The sequence below is a fragment of the Anser cygnoides genome, chromosome 4 (genome assembly GCF_040182565.1).
Source record: "Anser cygnoides isolate HZ-2024a breed goose chromosome 4, Taihu_goose_T2T_genome, whole genome shotgun sequence".
Taxonomy (NCBI): Eukaryota; Metazoa; Chordata; class Aves; order Anseriformes; family Anatidae; genus Anser; species Anser cygnoides.
This window is the reverse complement of record NC_089876.1, coordinates 15,833,043-15,847,002: the sequence shown is the minus strand read 5'-3', so window position 1 is coordinate 15,847,002 and position 13,960 is coordinate 15,833,043. Positions and strand designations below refer to the sequence as shown.

At 42.9% G+C, this 13,960-nt stretch overlaps 2 protein-coding genes across 3 annotated transcripts in view; one reads left to right on the top strand and one right to left on the bottom strand.

Moving 5' to 3' along the window:
* The window catches only part of LOC106035386 (uncharacterized), a 57,393-nt gene extending 50,168 nt beyond the window's left edge, over window positions 1-7,225 (bottom strand). Inside the window, exons 1-4 of the mRNA XM_066995830.1 lie at window positions 7,173-7,225; window positions 5,794-5,928; window positions 4,986-5,099; window positions 1,127-1,256 (exon numbers count right to left, since the gene is read on the bottom strand). Coding sequence (XP_066851931.1) covers window positions 1,127-1,256; window positions 4,986-5,099; window positions 5,794-5,928; window positions 7,173-7,225 — 432 coding nt within the window. The remainder of the gene's footprint in view (window positions 1-1,126; window positions 1,257-4,985; window positions 5,100-5,793; window positions 5,929-7,172) is intronic.
* Window positions 7,226-9,156: 1,931 nt separating this feature from the next.
* FBXL5 (F-box and leucine rich repeat protein 5) overlaps window positions 9,157-13,960 on the top strand; it is a 35,627-nt gene continuing 30,823 nt past the window's right edge. For both annotated transcript variants that reach the window (XM_048048257.2, XM_066995667.1), the window contains exon 1: window positions 9,157-9,315. In XM_048048257.2, the coding sequence (XP_047904214.2) occupies window positions 9,232-9,315 (84 nt within the window). In that variant the 5' untranslated portion in view covers window positions 9,157-9,231. The remainder of the gene's footprint in view (window positions 9,316-13,960) is intronic.

The window sequence follows — 13,960 nt, the reverse complement described above, 5'->3', positions numbered from 1 at the left end:
TAGTATTTCTTTCAAAATCAAGCTAATAGTTATAAATGTTAGCTCTCTCTTTAAAGGAATGAAGTTTGTTTTTACGGTGGTGTAAGTTCTGATCATTAGAGGCTTGAGGGACATTCTCACCATGCTGAGATTGGAAATAGACCCATATTAAATATAATTAGGCTTAGCTTTGCCTTCCTCGGCAGACATTTAGGAAAATGAAGAAAAGGAGGAAACATTCATAATCCAGGTATATCTTAGAGAATTATCTCATACTACTATGCTGAATTATGATGTGAAAAAAATCAATGTCTAGCTGTTGTGTTTGCAAAATGAGCTCATGGTTGAAGTTATGTTGACAGGAGGGTTTGTTAGTTTAGCTTGTATCACTCAGAGATAAGGAATAATTGTGTGAGCAGAAAAACTGCCTTGCAATACAATCTTTTGGAGAAGGCTAAAGCACACATTTTGATGGGATATGATGGCACCGTATCTCAGTTCTGGTTATGCTAGTTTTAATACGTTCAACATGTCAAAGTTTAACATTCAGTGCCCTGAGACCTGGTGCGGGAGGAGTGGGAGGAGAAGGAAGCAGCCAGCAGAGCACCTAGCTTGAGGAAAAGTAGCTGTGCAAGTTCAGGGACTGCAACAGAGCTCCTGGCATGGCAGGAAAAACAGGGACCTTTGTAGCATGAGAAGGAAGTAACACCAATAAGAAAGGCACACAAATCCCAAGTTTGTATGCAATCCACTGCAAAAGGAGTGAGGATGAAGAAATGGTAACATGCATACAGAAGCCATGTGCACCAATGTAGAGCTGCTGGTACAGGAGAAGGAAGAGACGAAAAACATCCAGAAACCTTGGGGACAGCACTGACATGGGAGCAGGGTCTCCTGCACAAAGGCAGGGAGTTGTATAGTACAGAGGGTTACAAAGATTACTGCATAAGCTACTGCATAAAATAAACTAAGAGAAACACATCGAAAAGTGCCATCCAGCTTGAGCTTAGTTTGCAAACTACAGATGGGCCAAAATGATGAATCCTCATTCAGCCACAGAATGACTCGTGGTCCATTTTGAGCTACTATGTGATGGAAGACCCGCTGGATGTCACAGAACTCTTAACTTAACGTTAATAACCATTACCTTGTTAGCTGGAATTGTGTGAAATGCCAGTTTGATAAATAATTCATAGTCCTTAGGTAGAATGTTGCAAGGATCCTTGTTAATAAAAGCATTTCTGAAAGCTTCCCATAACTCTGAGCAATTCTTCTCACTGCAATCGTTGAAACAAACAAATAGCAGAACGTTTTTTTTTTTTCTTCAAAGCAGAGCAAGAAAGTCATTTGTTGCCAATCTCTTTCAGTCCCCAAATGAAAACCCTCACAAGGCTAAGATAGAAAATTCACAGCTCAGGAAGAGCCTATATCTCTTTTCTTTTCCCTATTTCTTACAGCAGCACCTGTACAAAGAGATTAGGAGGAAATGAAATGCAATGAAAATACTACGATTTACAGTGTGGGATCAGAATTATATGCAATTCATAAAAACTCTTATAAGGTATTCATAGTGAGGTGTGATATACAGCACAGTAGAAATGCAGCGTTCTTAGAAATTTTGGGGATTTGAAAAGCCATTTCAGTTAAAACACAGCTGAACATGCAAAGCTATTGGAATGTAAATTTACTCGTAAAATGTCAGATTCAAGGCAGGAGGAGATACCAATAAGTTTTGATGGCAGAATAATGGTTTTGATGAAGAAACGCCTTCAGTGTAAGCAGGCCCTTGGATTACGGAGCTGTAACTTGCTGCAGTGAGTACAGTGGCTGTATGGGACAAGTCCTGTCACTGTGTAGTAGCTGCAAGAATAGTGTTAGGATTCAACATTTAAACTGCTCATTGAGAGGCGGTCTGAAATGAGATGCTAGGCTGTGCACTCAGTTCTCTTCTGCCACTTCTGCCTTGGGGACAGTCAACTGCAGAAGGACAGGACTGGTCACCGAGGGATGGAAGTGTCCTAAATCTCTGGATTTGCAAGGGCTCATCTGCGAAAGCTCTGAGCCTGCCTGGAGGAATTAAAAAGTAAAGTGCTACTTTCATCACTTTCCCACAGTGCCTTCCCCACTTACACTGTGACAATGTCTATGCTGGGAACACTCTGCAGAACAGAATAATGTATTTTATTTGCATAAAGCATTCCTTGTGTGAGTGGTTGTAATTACAAAGCTGTAGCTTGAACAGGTTATAGTAGTCCCTATAAGTAAACTAAACCTTGCAATTAGCATTTTGTGCATTGAATGTCATCCATACACAGCAGGGTTTCTGCTGGCACTTCTCCTCACGAGATTCTTTAAGCAGCTGTTTTGCGATGCTGCATGTCCCAGGTTATTTAAATCTAGAGGACCCCTAATGATGAGCTAAACAGCTCCCATGCAGGAAAGAAACTGCTGAACTTCTCACAGTAATCTCTGCTTATGCTTCTGACACCTAGTTAAAAAACAGCTTTCCAACACCTGTTTAAAAAACAACTTATCTTAAGCAAATATGGGATCTTGATCTGAAAATATTCAGTGATGCAATATGACCCTTGATCAGCGGTTCCAATATTTAAATAGTCTTGATAACAAGACTTGCACCCGATTTCTAATTTCAAGTTCTTAAACTTTAGCTTCTGACAACTGTATATATTTATTTCTTGTTCTGCTAAAGAGCTGTTTACTGTAAGCACACTCTTCTTCATGTTAGTACTTGTAAATTATCCTCAGCTGAAATCTTTGTTGACAGTTGAAACCAGCAGTAATTTTCTGGCTAATTCACTAGCATTTTTTTCTTCATGTCATCTCATCTCAGGTTTGAACAGCTTGTAAATCAAAAGGATTATTTCTTAGCTGGCAAAATACTTCTTAAACTACCGAATGGGAAAGGACTGTAGTTCAGGACAATTCCTTCCAATTTTAATAGACACTAGTAAGTTGCATCAGATTTATTTCATAGTAGTCAGTTATTTTCCCCAAAAAACTTTCTTTATATACTACCTGTTAAAAATATGGAAGAAATGCATGATAGGAACAGTTGTGTTTGTGTAATACAGCATAGTCCTATTAAAAAAACTTCAAACATGATTTTCATTCAAATCCCTCACTTTTGTAAAATACCTCTTTTGCAATTTAGTATGTTCTGTTTTAATGTAAGGTTTTCCTTATGTTTATATAAACATTTTTATGTTTTAATGTTATTGTAGTGTAAAGACGTGTTTTGCCAGCTCCTTTTTTGTCAGCAAAGTGTTTTTTTCTTTTCCTTTTTTTTTTTTTTTTAATTATTCTGTTTGATTATAAATTCAGAAGCAAAACCCATCCAGGTGGCTATGCCTCTGTAAAAGCTAGCCTGGGGGCAATTAAGAAACATACAGTGAACAGAAAGGATAATAAATAATTAGAATATCTGGATTGCACCTGTGCTATATGAAATTTCAATTTTGTTTAGATTACAGTATTTGCTTATAGACCTAAGGGAAAGAGAGTAAAAACACATAACATGAAATTAATTGTGCAGCTGTTCTTTTTATAAAGCCAATCTGGACCTTAATTCAGGAAAGCAGTGCTAATGTCCTGCCTTGCTTTATGCTGTTCTGAGTAAGAATTTTGATGAATGTGTTCAGACTCCTCAACTTTACAATTATACCATGAAAATGTCACAGAAATTAGACCACAAAACTGTCATCTATAAATACTTTCTTTACTACTCCAAACAGTTCATGATAAAGTTAACATTTCCACAATAACCATCCTGTAAGTTGCTTATTTTAGAGTATTCTGCATTATTAGTTATGCCTTTCTTCTGATAAAAATGAAACGACATCTATTAACTGTAATGGGAACTTTACCTATCTAGAGTATACTGCAAGATAAGACTTCAGATATGTAAACAACTGTTAACAGACTTAAGTTTTTGTAGTTTATATTATATTGTAGGTGTGTAAAACATATAGTTAAAGTTTACTGGCACCTTCTACTCTGACGTGTTTATATATTTGCCAAGCTTGAGTTGTTTAGATGAACTTTTAGTACTCTGTTATTTGCATTAGGATGATGGATTCTTTCATGCAGAAATTCAAGCAAAATGGTTCTGATAGGGTAAGATTATTAGGAGGAAACGTCATTTTGCCTTCATTAAAGATCATAAACCCGTTCTCATGACAAGTCCTACATCTTCCTGTTCTGCAGGAGGAACTGAAAATGGGAGGTGGGGGGAAGGTGGTGGCATTTGCTATTATTATGCAACATAATCTAACTTTATATAAGACTACCATTCAACACTGCAGAAACCCAGCCATCCCCCTTCTCCAAATACCTTCAAACTATCAGGAAAAATTCTGGTGACAGAAAAAAGGACAGACCTCAGTGACACTGCCCTTAGACTTCTCCTTTTTACCAAAGCCAAAACGATGTAAAGAAGAATTAAAAAGCGGTCATTTTAGCAAAGTGTGTTACCTCCAGTTCTGTGCAGTTGACAAAGATGGTGAAAACTACGACTATTGACAAGACAATGAACAGATAATGACACTTCACCAGTTGATTTCTACTTGATTTCTCAAGTGGATAAGCTAGTTTCTTTCAGTAGCACAGGATAGCTATAAAGTGAGGTCCTTTCCCTCTTACTTGATCTGACCTACAACACATGCAAAGTGAAGCTGGTCTTCCTAGGAGTGTTGCCAGATTTGGTGCTTTAGAAGTAACATCCCCACGGTTTCTGTGCAGCACTCTCCTCACAGAACACTGTATTACTAGGGTAAAAATGTGCAACATGAAGTTGAAGCATTAAAAATCTTGCCTTATTTACACTGCTTGTTATTACATCATCCATCAAAGTTCAATTTTTGTTTCTAGAAAGCTACATGAATGTTGGCTTCAATACTTTCATGGCTAGGAATGAAACATCAGACTTTTGATTACTGATTATTTCATACAGAACGTAAAAACTAATCCAGAAACATGCAAAAACTTACCCAACAGCAGGATTCACAATTCTGATATAGTCATAACACCTTCCAATGAAAATGCTTTCCAAGTTTTGTGTCGTACCTTCACCTTTCCATTTCCTTCCTCGCACTTCTGAAAAGCTGTTCATACACAGAATAGAGACTAGTAAGAGAGACAAAAAAAGGCTCTTCATCGTGAATTCTTGACAACACGAGTTCTTAAAAAAATAAATTAAAAAAATAAAAAGGAGAGTTAAATGATACAAGTTCAATGGAAACCAGGAGGCTTAACATTTAATGTCTTCAATAGTGGCTGTAGTTCTCTACACAAATGACAAAGTTGGGCAGAAATCTGAACCTTGTCGGAGAATGTAATCGTACTGTTTCCTGCAATGAATGTAGCAACGGGATACATCACTTCCTTATATCTAAATGTTCTCTACTTCAGAAAAAAAACAACTTTTAAGGTTATGATGTTGCCACCTGGTGGTAACTGGGGAGAATTAAATTATATTTCAGTATTCAGGATACATTTACCACATTTAGTATTTACAAATTAAGTATTTACAGTGCCTTAGGTTTGCTTTATTGCCATGCTTCAGCTTCCTAAAACACCACAAGTGCTTGCAATTTCATTTATTTCTAAGAAAGGTCTACACTTTTTGCATGGATTTCCGTAAAGGCGGAAAATAAATGTTGAAATACATATCAAGAACAAAGAAATTGAAATACATAGATGCTGATCTCGTAAGAACCCAAATTCCAATGTTAACTTGTGTCACACATATGGGTAACATTAGTCAGCTCTTTTTCTCCTTCTGCCCAGGGTACTTACAGCAATTTGTTTAATGTGATAATAGTTGTTTTCGAGGCTTCCTTATGAACAAAAATGTCTTGCAGGAACAAATATGTCAGCCAGGAAGGATTAAGACACTTCCTGTGCCCTGAAGAAATATCTTCAACTTCCGTTTACTTTTATTCTGCCTCCCATTTCTTCTTGCACAAGTACTGTGTTAGAACATCAAGTGGTATAAATGAAAGCACTTTTCATTGTAAATATCCTGTGGTATACACTGCTGTAAATACAGCCAAATACTTTTCCCTCTCTTTAGAACAATTATTAATTTTTTTTAACTTGAGAGTATTTTTTGTACAGACTCACGTTTCTGAAAAACATCCCCGTTCTTTTTCTGTTGAGCAGTCTCCATGCCTCAGTGAATACACACACCTTTATTATTTCTGTATTTATTTATATAGTGCTATAGATATATGCTAGTTATATGTTGATGCACCAGTTCTCACTTAACGCATATTGCTGAAGGCAAAATCTTTCTAATCTTTGAGTAAATTGCTGATGATGGATTTCTCCTGCAAATGTGATAGAAAGATAACAAGTTCACTTGTTATCTGCAGCAGGTTCTTTAGGAAAGCAAGACTTGCCCAGAAATAGATGTGCAATGTTGGGCTTGGTATGGTGGAGACACACCAAATGCTGTACTTTACTCCGGTTACTGCTTCAGTGCTTTTCCTCCCTATTTCCCTTCATAACCTCTCTGAAACATGGCCATACTGATGGGGCATGTTAGTCACATGGTTTAAAGTCTACTGTTTTGGATTCAGGATTAGAGAGAACAACCATCCATGGAAGTCAAGGAAAGTTTTTTTTTTTTTTTTTTTTTTTTTTTTTTACCATTGACTTCACTGCAGACAAGTTTTGCCCAATAATTTCAGAAGAGATACCAGAGGCATCACTGATGGGAACTTCTACATAGAAACAAGTAGAAATTTTCACTAATTTTTCATCAAGACTAAAATTTCTGTTTAGAAACACACAGGTTAACTTGAAAAGATAGATACAGAGTTTTAGAATGGCTCTTCTGCAAGGACACACCAGGTTAGGGCTCAACAACTTCCCAAAGAAAATGTAGGGGCTGCTCGGTGGTGTTCTGCAAAAAGGACATGAACTGTCATAACGTGCCGGAGGGAATGGAAGCGGGTTCAGTAATTGCTGGGATCCCCACCTCATCCCTGTCAAGCTTCCTTTCTTCACTGGCCACTTGGAGAAATACAACATCGAGCCAGATGGACTTCTGATGTGACTCAGCACAGCCATTTCTAATTTGTTAGCTTTGATTTAAATACTTCATGTGATGGCTGACCTAACACACCTCCAGGGAAATTTTTCCCACAGTTAGATAGCCTTAAGAGTCATACCTTAGCTCTGGCCTGAACTTGTTTACCTTTAGCTTCCAGTCACTGGATCTCATGATGTCTTTTTCTGTTATGTTAATGAAGAATCTAACCTCAGAAATCTTCTCTCCATGTAAAGTCTTGTAGAAAATGACCAAGTCTCCCCTTAAGGTAGTCCATGAAAAATACAAATTTTTAATCTTGCCTCCCACGCTCTGGCAGATCACACTGGATGCAGATCACTGTCCCCTGCTCTCTGTCCCTCTCTCCTAGAAGAGAAGTCTGCCCATGAACCGGAGTCAGCAAAATTTACAGCACATCTGCCTTGGAGATAGTCTAGTTCACAAACCAAATATTAACTCAAACTACCATGAAATTCAGCAAATATTTATGTTCTGAATCCCTGGAAGATGAGGAATAGACACGTTCTCTCTTGTTATTTCTGCCACATGGGAGTGGTAGCTTCCAGCGGAAGGGAGGCAAACGGGGGAGCGTTAATCCCCTACTATTACTCAGGCATTAACTCCTGGCAGAATAACCCCAATTCTGTGTGATTTCCTGTTTTAGGCTTTGAAATATGACCTTGAAACTGCCCATATTGCAAGCTCCTCTAAGCAACAGAGTTCACCAGCCTCTGTTTCTTGAGGGTTTGCATCTTTGGTTCATAAATTCTACCTACAGCAGTAACCCAAGTCTCCCCGCTTCCTCGTGTGCTGTGACACCCTTTGCAAGAAACACATGCACTGCCTCCAAAACCAGAGTTGTGTTTACTAGCCGAGAAGGAAATGCAACCATCTGCTGGCTGGCCAGCTGTACAATACCTCTGTTTTGCCTTGCTTTCTTTCTCTTGTGTAACTGCTATTTTTTTTTTTCCCCAGAGTTGCACAAATTTAATCTTCCAAGATTTGTGCACCTTTGTCAAATATGACTAAGTAGGTCAACATGCTCAAAAGTTCTTGGAAGCGGAAAGGATGAATGGAAAAGGAAACACCCAGTGCTGCAATTGCTTAAGCATCATTTCCGTAGATAAAGAGATAAAAGGATTATGTGTGCTGTGTGATCTAGATAATCCTCAACACGTGATCTCTCCTCATTATCTATTAATTTTACCAAGGATTTCACATTTTATTCCCGAGCATTAGCACAGTGAGGAGTACTGGGCTAAGACGTATGTGTGCCTTTGCTCAAAGTATTTCAATTTGTTTACAAGTAGTTGCTTAGATTTTTAACCTGGCCAGCTTTTAGTCTATCAAACATACGCCACTGACTTTGCATGGAGGAGTTTTCAGCCAGGAAGTTGTGCTGCATGCACTGTACGGTTGAAAATGCAATTTGGGGACGTTGGTTACGTACTGGCAGGTCGTTCGGCAGTTACGAACGCCTTTTGCCAGATTAATTTGTAATCTCAATTCTGCTGAGCATTCCTGCTTCTTTTGTTTCGATAGGAGTGGGTGAGCACCCAAGGGCGGCGTTCCTGCTCCTTTTGTCTCAGACACGAAGCAAGGAGAAGCAAGGACAGCATGGAGGGCTGGGAGCCGCCACCACTGCTGCCAGGGGCTGGGAGAAGATCCCCACAGCAGCCCGGTGGGGGACACGTCCACCTACCCCCCAAACCCCGGTTCCTTTGCAGACACTCCTCCCTTTCCTCACATACAGACATATGGTCACCCCCTCCATTTTGGGGGGGAAGAGAGGGGGGGGCATTTTTATTCATCGCATGTCAACAGAGTGAAATTTCTACTGCTCCCCAGCTTAACACAATGTTCAGAAGGCGCAGTGCCTCCAGCACAGGCACCCCGAGGGTGAGGGACAGCCGTGCTTGGGACCCCCTCCTCAGTTCCCCCCCCCCCTTCTGGGGCCTGGCTGTGCTCCCCGCCTCACACCACCGCGCCACCACCACTGCGCACGCGCGCCGCCCACCCCGAGCAGCGGCGGCGGCGGCGGGGCGGTGGCGGCGGTCACGTGGCACCGGGCCGCTCCCGCCTTTCCCCCCCCCCCCCCTCCCCGCGCATGCGCGTTGCGGGGGGTGTCGCCGCCGCCGCCGTTAGCGCCGCCGGTGCCGGCGGGGCTCTATGGGGAGAACATGGCTCCCTTCCCCGAGGAGGTGGACGTCTTCTCGGCGCCGCACTGGCGGATGAAGCAGCTCGTCGGGCTCTACTGCGACAAGGTAACGGCGGCGGGCGGGCGGGGCCGGCCTCTGCCCCGCTCCCCGGAGGGGTTTTGGAGAGTGCGCAGCTGTCAGCGCGCCCCCTCCCCTCAGCGCCCCCGGCCCCGGGACCCCCCTCCCCTCCCCGCCCCGTCACGGGGGGGGCGTGCGCGCCCTCGGCGGCTCCGGGTGCCCCGGGGAGGGCCGGGGGGTGTTGGTGGAGGTTTGGGGTGGAAAGAGTTTTACCCCGGATTTGTCGCTTTTTATGCGCTTCGTGCTCAGTAGCGCAGGCTGGGGGGTTCCTGTAGGGCGAAGCTGGCTGCTGTGAGGAGCTGGGGGTGTTCGGTCTGGGGAGGAGGAGGCTGAGGGGAGACCTCACTGCTCCCTGCAGCTACCTGAAGGGAAGGTGTGGGGAGCTGGGGGTCGGCCCTTCTCTCAGGTACCCGGTGATAGGACCAGAGGGAACGGCCTCAAGTTGTGCCAGGGGAGGCTCAGGTTGGAAATGAGGAGACATTTCTTCTCAGAAAGAGCAGTCAGGCACTGGGACGGGTTGCCCGGGGAGGTGGTGGAGTCACTGTCCCTGGGGGTGTTCAAGGAAAGGTTGGATGTGGTGCTTAGGGACATGGTTTAGTGGGTGACGTTGGTGTAGGGGGATGGTTGCACCAGGTGATCTAGAAGGTCTTTTCCAACCCTAACAATTCTATGAAGGGCTCCAGGCAAATACTTCAGAGCCAGCACCCCGAGAAAAGAAGTAGTGCCTCCCATCTGTGAGCGTAAGTGGCTGTTTGCACACTCAGGTGGGCTAGCAGGCGCTTAAAAAGGAGGCAGGAGTTAGAGGAGGGGCAGTGCAGCAGCTTCCAGCTGCAGGCAGGACAGGGGAGTCCTCCTTTCCCTTCCCTGTGCCCCCCTGTCCTGCCCCGGGGCACGGCAGGCCCCGCTGCGGGCCTGTTCCGGTCGCTAACTCTGAGTGTTTGTGGTCAGGGTTGTTTTGTTGGTTTTAATCTGTGGCTGCACAGAAGTTTGTGATATCTTAACAGAGGGGACTTCACACGAAGCGACCACATGGGACTTTTCTCCCCTTGCCCCCTGCTGCAGTATTGAGCATGGCGTTCGCAGTTGCTGAACAGGGTTTGCTTGAAGCACCAGAGACTGTAGTCATTCGCTGATACTCCTGGATTTCTGATCCCTAGAGAGGCATGGCTGTTACTTTGAACCTCCCACAAAGTTTTGATCAAATTTACTGTGACTTGCTGAAAGTAAAACTACCTGGGCAGGAATTTTTGCTTTCTTAAATATTGGCAAATTTGATTAAAACTACCCAGCCTGCAATGAACATAATCTCTCATCTTCCTAATTTTTTTTTTTAATGCACAGGAGTCTGCTTGTTTCCTTCTTCTTTTGAAGAAGTGTAGCCGTGGGGATTTATGTGTCTATGTATATTTTTGAAGTGTTCGATCTTGCATCCTTTAACCCCGTTTCAGAGCTTGAAGGCTGTGCCTGTGACCCATGTATTTGAGTAACACTAGCTTTGCATCAGAAAAAAATCTGTGATCTGTTTGACTTCCCTCGTGTGATTGAGATGATGTAATTAGATGAGACATTAGTTCTGCTTACATGTCAATTACAATCTGTAAAGCCATGCACTGCGTACATTTAGTTTGCCCTTGAGTGGTCTTTAATTTTGTGAATTATATATTACCTACCCTTCCTCATGTGCCCTGTGTGGTGTTACATAGTTGCTGTCAGGTTAGTTCCTCAGTGTAGTAAATGCCCCCAAATGTTAGTGAGGGTGAGATGGGTGCTTCTGTGCTTTTCAGGGCATCAGCTGTAAGGTTATTGACGGCTGGAGTAAGCAGGTACTTAAATACTAGGTGAGGACTGAGAGCTGTAGCTTATTTTGTTCTTCCAGAACTTGGTGTGAGGCAGGACAGGGAATCAGACATGTTAGAAGTTTGATGTGTCTCTAAAAGTTATCCTTGTCTCTTAACTGTTGCTAGCAATGATTTCTTCCTGCTTTTGCTGCATTCTTAAATAGCATTTCAGCTGCATTGAACACAGCGCCCGGGACTTGCGTAGTAAGAATAACCAAAATTCTGTTTTGTAAGGAAACCCACAAAGCTCTCGCGTCTGTCACATGGTCTGGTAAGTCCTCGGGGAAGTACGCCCCTACAGGGAGAGGAGCGCTAGGGTAACAGTCCCTACAGCGAAAATGGTTTTCATAACGCCTGACATCATCTTTGCTACAAATAGAGCTGGTAGTGTTTGCCTATCTCTAGTCAACTGCTCTTCGTTGTCAGGAAGGTATTTACAAATCGTAGCCACGTCCCCCGTCTGAGTTACCTGCTTTCTGGACTAAGCAAACCGAGGCACCCAACCATACGCAGGGCTCATGCCGGCTGCACCTCAGTGTACTTGTTGCTTTTGTCAGCTCTCCTCGCTGCTCCCTGTGACACTGCAAGCTATCTGGCTGCTGCTGAGGCTGTGCCTCCCTTGCTCCCGTCGGCGCTTAGTGACTCACAAAGGCTCTAAGCTGGCAGAAAACATTTTTTCTTTTTTTTTTTTTAAGCGGGGTAATTTTTCTGCTGATGTTGTGTTGCCAGTAAGAGCTTGTCAGATGAGCACTGAAGCCAACGCAAGGCAGAGGGTGGGACCGTGGCAGCCAGCAGCTAGATTGGCTTGAGCTACTGGGAAACCTCAGCCTAATTACGTCTACTTTTGCCTGAAATCTGTTGTGCAAAACGAGTCGCTGCTGGTGTTGAGGAGAGCTGATGCACGTTGGATATGGTGCTCTGCAGTCTTTTTTAATAGCCACATACTCGCTTTGGGCTTCCCTGTGCCTATCTGAGGACTCTCAGATCCATGGCAGTTTGTAGTTATCCCCATCAGCGTGGTGGTGTCCAGCAGAGACCATTTCTGTGGCTGCATGATGACCTTGGGGATGCACCGCTTGCAGATCGTGTTTTTAGTAGCTTTCCACCTTTCCATGCTGTGGCCAAAAGTATCTTGTCTGTCACGAGGCAGCAGAGATCGCTGCCGATTATGTGTTAAAAATCCCATTCTGCTTTAGCTGTAAACATCGGTAGCTGTTCTCAGAGCTCTGCTGCCAGGTGCTTGAGCTGCCGTGTGGTTTCCTGTACGCTGTGTTAGTTTGCTGAAACACTGTAAAGCAAAACAAGATGAGAAAAATAGAGAAATCATGGCCTGTAACGCGTAACGTATCATCTTCCTCCTAAGAAGATTGGTTATCATACCAAAAGGAAATGAGATTCCTTTTTGAACAAGAATCTGGTTGTTACTTCAAGTTCTGGGCTACTGAAATAGCGACTGGTCTAGATGCACACCTGGAATACAATTTTGGCTGAGCCTACCCCAGAAGAGACACCTGGTATCGCTGGATGGGATTCCAAACTGTTGTCTCGTGGTGGTTTTGCAGCTGAAGAATGTGTTTTCTAAGCAGAGGGTTATGTTCAGGCTTTCCTGAGATGAACCTGAGAAATTGCCCAGCAAACTCAGGCTGTATTAGCAAAAGGAAGCGTAGTCATGGCCTGAATGCTGTAATGCTGTGTCGCTGATGGGTAACTTGCTCTGAAATCTTTCTCACTGCCTCACAAAATTAGCGCGAGATTCAATACGGTGAGCAAATGGATGTGACAGCTAGCTGCTTCGGGAAGGGTTAATTACTGCTTGTCTGGCCCCTTGATGAGCAGCGAGTTCACCCAAGCGAAAGGCAGTTCGGTGAAACTGGCTCGCTAAGAGGTCAGACGAGCTCCAGAGCCAGGTTGGCGGTGTGGGAGGAGGGAACAGGGCTAGCCCTTGCAGGAGTAAACATCTGCTCCAGCGGCTCCGCTGCGTTGTGCAACCGTTGGGTGTTGGAGCAAACACGTCTAGGGTTTTTCCTAGGCTTGCCTGACTTCGGTCTTCTGTGATCTCCCCTTTCTGCAGAAAATCTCAGCCGTTACTTCTAATGGTTCAGTAATTACTTTGGCTAGTTCTTCAGGAAAATTTGGGTCAATTTTGTCGTGTTCTGCTGACTGGAATACATTGAACTTGCATAAAGATTTAACTAGTCTTTTTGTTTTCTAGCTTACGTTTCTGACCGTTTCTTAAGACAATATTTATATTTACAGCAACTAACTTTTAACTTCCTTATGAAGACTAAAGCTGAGATGACAATTTTTGTGTTGTCATCTTTCTGCCTTTCCTGTTAAATCGTATATTTAAGTGTATAGATAGTATTTTTTTTTTTTAATCTGTCTATATTGACGTTTTTGCTGTTTTCTTTTTTTGGTGTGTCGTCTGTTACTTGTGAATGAGTCCTCCTTATTTATATTGTAAATCCTATTCTGTTACCAGCGGTGTTACGTTCTTGGTTGGTTTTGTAGGATTCTTTTCTAAATGTCCACATAGCTAAAAATTCCTCTCTCCATTTCCTAATAATTGTCCCTTTTGATAACTCAAGTTTCTTTCACCTTTATGTCTGTTTCAGTAGCTTTCTGCTGTGCTTCAGTCATTTCTCTACTTTGCAAGTTTGGGGCTCTGCTGAAGGGAACAAACAGTTTTTAAATGTTAGATTTGTGATGTTCTTACAGTGAGAATATTACAGATCAACCAGTTGGGGAGAGAAAAACACTCCTGGATTAAGTTGAATTGATGTTGTAAAGCATTG